The 5941-nt window shown below is 44.7% G+C and overlaps 1 protein-coding gene across 1 annotated transcript in view; it reads right to left on the bottom strand.

The window, feature by feature from the left end:
* The window catches only part of LOC110338882 (phospholipid-transporting ATPase FetA), a 112502-nt gene that overhangs the window by 78930 nt on the left and 27631 nt on the right, over positions 1-5941 (bottom strand). Inside the window, exon 4 of the mRNA XM_021222348.1 lies at positions 1450-1505. Coding sequence (XP_021078007.1) covers positions 1450-1505 — 56 coding nt within the window. The remainder of the gene's footprint in view (positions 1-1449; positions 1506-5941) is intronic.

Below are 5941 nucleotides of genomic sequence, written 5' to 3'. Positions count from 1 at the left end.
AGACAGAGAGAGAGAGAGAGAGAGAGAGAGAGAGAGAGAGAGAGAGAGAGAGAGAGAGAGAAAAGATACCAGAGCATTATTTGAAGTGGGATGTGGTATTGCATGCCTATAATTCTAGCACTCAGAGGGCTGAAGAAGGAGGTTTTGAGTTTAAGACTAGCATGGGTTACATGGCAAGACCTTCTTTCAAAAGCTAAGCCGAGCCAAGGAAAATAAAATCATTGCATATGAATAAGGCGGAAATGACCCAAATGGTCATTTATATAAGGAACTGTTTAAAGCTAAATCTGAAGAGGAAATCCTATATAACTACTCTTATGAAATTAGGACCCTGAAAACCATTAGGGTTCAGAATAGTGTAAAAATATAGAAAAAAAGAATTTTTGGTCACATCTCCTTTATGGACTCAGAAGGCACCAATGAGTGTGTGAGAAACTCTCCACAGTGGCTCCTATCCGGGATGTGAGCAGACAGCCACGGAAACACAGCTTCACAATGCATGCGGTATGTTATGAATGACTTCATAAATAAGTGTAAAAATAAAAAACCCAGGAAATTTGAAAAAATCATTAGTAGGTAGCTTTAAAATATATACAAAAGGCTAACACAAAGAGATTACTAATTTCACTCAAAAGTTTGAAAAACAAATTACCACTTTCATCTAAGAGCTGGCAAGGATGGAGAGGACTGATGCTAGCCAGCTTAAGCCAGCATAGAAATGGCACGCCTGCAACCCAGCTGTTAACGTTGGGAGGGTTGGTAGACAGCAGCAATCTGAAGCTAGTATGGGCTACAAAGTGAGACCCTATCTCAGAAAAATTACAAAACCAAAACTAGTCTGGCAGGAAGGTGCAGTGAGTGGTTTTCTCCAGAAAACAGAAATACAGATAAATATAATATTTTCAGAAGGTCCTCTGCAAAAATGTATCACAGGTTTTTTTTAAAATATGTTTGTTTAGCTTTAGGCCTAGTCAATTCACTCCTAGAAAGCTCATCCTATATACAAACACAGATGCGCCAACTGGTATGCATAATGAAGTTCACTCAGGACCATTTATTGTAGAAAAAGGCTGGAGATAATGTCAATGTTCAGCAGCAGAGGTGGCTAAGTCAATGTTCATCAAGAGATGGGAAATGGCATTAATGGTGCATTAATGGTGCCAATATATGTGTGTTGTCATGGATGTCTAAGTGAACACAACTGTGGAGGGATTGTGAGAAAGGCTAGAAAATTTTTCTTTTCTAGGAGTTACACATAAATACAAAATCCTAGAAGAGATGTGTTTTCTGGAGTGAAGGACTCTGAGTTGGTTTTGGCTTCTGACTGCTCAGTGCATATTTACAATAGAGGAGCTTAAACTGAAAGTTATGCTGCAGTTCTGTATTAACAAGGAGCTCCTCCCGTCCCTGAGAAGGGGAATGTAGAGAGAACCAGCCACAGGCACGTACCGGATACTCAAAAAGAGAGTTGAATCTTCTGTTGTTGGCCTGCAAAATCCTTTCTTCTGAAAGAGAAGAGACATGATTAGAACATCCCCTTAGGCCAGCCGGCTGCCGCATGCTAGCGAGGGCTTCAGCAGCTCCTCACACCTTGCTGAGGTATCTGTTCTGAAACAAATCTTGGGTGCTGGGAGTGCCGCCCAGTCAGTAGTGCTCATCCTATGGGAAGAAGCTCTGTTTGAACCCATTTCTGCACCAACCAGTATGGTGGTGTAAGTGTAAACTCCAGTAGTTGAGACATGGTAGCAGAAGGATCTGAATTCTGTTCAAGGTCATACTCACCTACGTAATGAGTTCAAAACCACCCTGAGATACATGGGGCCCTGTTTCAAAAATAAATAAAAAGTAAATAAAAAAATGGGATGCCTGGTTAGGCAGTAGTGAGGTAGTTGTGAATGCTTGTAATCTTAGTACTTGGAAAGCTGAGGCAGGAGGATATTAGGTTGGAGGCAAGCCTGAGCTATAAAATGAGGCCCTGACTCAAGGTGCTCCCTCACTCCCCTGCCACAAGAAAGGGCCAGGGGTGTTGCTTGGTTGTTTGCCAGTAAGCACGAGGTACTGAGTTCAATCCTTAGCATCACATACACTGGGTATGGTGGCATACACACGGGGGCTGGAGACAGATGGATCAAACTTTCAAGGACGGTGAATAAGGACTTACATTAAACAGTAAACATAAGCATGATGTTTTTGTGGACTGTGTGATGTTCTAATAAGGGAGGCAGAGGCAGGAGGATTTCTGAGTTCGAGGCCAGTCTGGTCTATAGAGTGTGTTCCAGGACAGCCAGAGCTACACAGAGAAACCCTGTCTCGAAAAAACAAAAACAAAACCAAACAAGCAAACAAAACCCCAAAACCCACTTGTAGGTCATCATATGCTCCAGAGGCCTGGACTTTAACTTCCTTTAAGTGGGGATAGTTGAGCCACGCCTTCAGCTTATGGGCCCAACACTGTCCAAGTGGAGGAAGCACGAGAACTAAGTGGCTTGGTGGACTCTGCGCTGGTGTCTGCTGCTCTGGGATGACCTCCTCGCCTCTGAGGAGAAAGCCCCACACCGGTTAGCGTCATGGGAATCTTCTGTTTTGTCAGTGCTGTGAGAAGAAAACCAGAAGCTCTCTCCAACACGGTTGTGCAGTAAACTCACATTAATAAATCATCACCGAGCACGGCATAGAGACTAGACGTGCCAGCTGGGCGGGGCAGGGAAAGCTGAGTACAAGAGTCCCATGCCCCACAAGTCCCAAAGACCTAGGATGGGGGAGGCTCCCGGGAGTCAATGAGGGTGGTCTTAGCCAAGATGCACAACAGTAAGGACATGGAACCTGAAGGGGCCACCTTCTATAGCCAGGCAGGAAACCCATTGGGAGGATAAGGACACCAACCCACCCACAAAACTTTTGACCTAAAATTTGTCCTGCCTAAAAGAAATGCAGTGACAAATGTTGCAGGATTTTCCCTGTCTAATTACATTAGGGCAGCAGGAGGCCTGTGATTGGACAGGGAAAAGAAGGCGGAGCTAAGAGTTGCAGAGATGGAGAGCATAGCAGAGAGAAAGGGAGGAGAATGGAGGCAGATGTGAGCCAGGGTGGCTTGATCCAGCCACAGGTAGTTATGATATCATAAGGTTAGAATAATTGGGATAAAGCTTTTATCATTATCAATTGGCTCTGAAATTATTGAATTGGCATCTTGTAAATTGTGATTTTATTGACACCTAAATCTGATTGGTTAACCATAATTATAAGCATTAAAAGTTTTGATTCTACCAGGTAATTGAGTGCTGTGATGGCTGACCGTGGAGTGGGTGGTTGTTGCGTGGTATCGAGAGGAACTTGGGAGCCCTGGCCCTGCCGGGGGTTGGGCTGAAGGTTGACACTGTTGCTAAGCCTTCAACTTTACTCACTGCCAGGCTACTCCTCCACAGTGTCCGCTCCCTCAGAGAGGCCTAGCAGCCACTCTGCCTCTTAGCTGTGCTGGCTCACGCTGAAGCACTTCTGGCTCTCAAAGAATCTTCTTGGCTCATGGCTCCAAAACTTAGAAATGCATTTCCTTTTTCAGTTTTCAAAGATTCCATACTAGATTACCCCATTGATTCTGAACTTGCTCAATTACTGTCCTAAAGGACACCTCTCTACCATCCATCCATCCATCCATCTATCCATCCATCATCTATCTATCTACCTACCTTATAGTGCATGTGTGTGCGTGTGCGTGCGTGTGTGTGTGTGTGTGTGTGTGTGTGTGTGTGTGTGTGTGTGATTATGTAGCTCCTGCTGGCCTCAAGCCTGACAGCTTCCTGTCTCTGCCTTCCAAGTTCTGGGATTTTAACTGTGTCACCAGAGCCAGCTGAGACTCACTTTGAGGCTGTACATAGTAATAATGAGATCGTATAGCCCTTACTGTTCTTTGCCTGGCTCATTTCAGTTACACAGTATTCTTCACTTTCATCCATGCTGTCATAGATGACGAGACTTTTTTATGGCTGACTAGTATCCTGGTTACTAAGGCTGAGGCAGAGATTGGAGAAGGTCTGGGAAGTGCTAATTAAAAGGACCAAATTTTCAGATACAAGAGATCTGTTGCTGATACAATGACTGTAGTTAATAATATCATCATAATATCATCCTTGAGAGTGGATTTTAAATACTCTCACAAAAAAGACTATGCAGGGTAATGCATGTTAATTAGCATTATTTGCTCATTCCAAAATGTACATATGTATCTTAAAATATCATGTATACAATAAATATGCACAATGTTTACTCTTCCTTTCTACACAGAATTATAGTTTTGTTGCTGCTTATCTTTTGTTTTTCTTTTCTTTTTAAAATTTCTTTTCTTTTTTTGAGGCAGAACATCACTAGTCCAGACTGACCTGGCACAGGCTAGCCCACTGCTCCAGCATCACTGACCTGGCACAGGCTAGCCCATTGCTCCAGCATAATTGACATGGCACAGGCTAGCCCACTGCTCCAGCATCACTGACCTGGCACAGGCTAGCCCATTGCTCCAGCATAATTGACATGGCACAGGCTGTAGCATCACTGACCTGGCACAGGCAAGTCCACTGTTCCATCATCACTGACCTGGCACAGGCTAGCCNCACTGTTCCATCATCACTGACCTGGCACAGGCTAGCCCATTTCTCCAGCATAATTGACATGGCACAGGCTGTAGCATCACTGACCTGGCACAGGCTAGCCCACTGCTGTAGCATCACTGACTTGGCACAGGCAAGCCCACTGCTTCAGCATCACTGTCCTGGCATAGGCAAGCCCACTGCTCCAGCATCACTGTCCTGGCACAAGCTAGCCCACTGCTGCAGCATCACTGTCCTGGAACTGTAGTCATGGACCACCATGCTTGGCTAATCCTTTTTTTTTTTTTCCTCTTTCTCTAAATCTCAGCATACAACTGCTCACTTCAGCTTAAAGGCTCTAGAGTTAATGAAGATTTGTTTAATGAGCAAACACACAAATGAAAAGATGCTTACAAACATGTTTGATCAAACTGAGGTCAGATTTCTGTTTGGACTCTGAAGAGGAGGGTGATGATCCTCTGCCCGTGGGAGAACCCACATAATTACAGAGCAGCCAGGCTGAGAGGACCCTGAGCAAAGTCTTCCTGTGCCTCTCTCCCAACATCCTAAGAGCTTTGCTGATTTTCTGTGAGCTCAGTGAAAACACAAGGAGAGTTGTTAAAAGACAAGGTCCCACTGGAGTATGGTAGAACACGTGCCTAAGTTCAATTCCAGCACTATTAAAAAAGAATAAAAATAAAACAAAAGACCCGAAAGAAAATAAAAATGTCATAGAAGAAAAAAATCCTATTTTATTAAGCAGAGTCCATAGAAAGCTGGTTGAAGATCCAGCTTGGTGGCACATCTGTTATCCCCACACTGTGGAGGCTGAGGCAGCAAGATGGGGAATTGAGGTCAACCTGGGCCACCCATAATGAGAGTCTGTCTTGAAAACAATGAGCAAACAAATAGTCTGTCAATGGTCTGATTGAGGACTTGCTGGAAACAGAAGCACTCCCCCCCACCCCCAAGCCCTTATGTGACCCAGTGAAGACCCTTTTCCGTCTGGGGCAGAAGTGGACAGAAAAACATCCATAGCGACTCCCACAGAGGACAGGGGGACGCTGTTCACCATTCCCACCTCATTCGGAATGCAGGACCAGTGACTTCTCATCAGTGTGGTAAAGGTAAATCAGTCTTGTTAGACATTGTTGTCATGGCTGCCCAGCCACAATGCCTCCCCAGACAGGGAAACTAGGAGCTGGGAACGTTATAACTCAGGCCCCTTAGACAGAAGGTGCCTAGATGACAACTAAGTCATTTCAACGGAGTTAGCAATCAATCCCTCTGTGTAGAGTTGCCTGGTGTGTGTGTGTGTGTGTGTGTGTGTGTGTGTGTGTGTGTGTGTGTGTGTGTGTGTG

Source organism: Mus pahari, chromosome 22 (genome assembly GCF_900095145.1).
Source record: "Mus pahari chromosome 22, PAHARI_EIJ_v1.1, whole genome shotgun sequence".
NCBI lineage: Eukaryota > Metazoa > Chordata > Mammalia > Rodentia > Muridae > Mus > Mus pahari.
The sequence above is the reverse complement of the archived record's forward strand: the minus strand, read 5'-3'. Positions and strand labels throughout refer to the sequence as shown.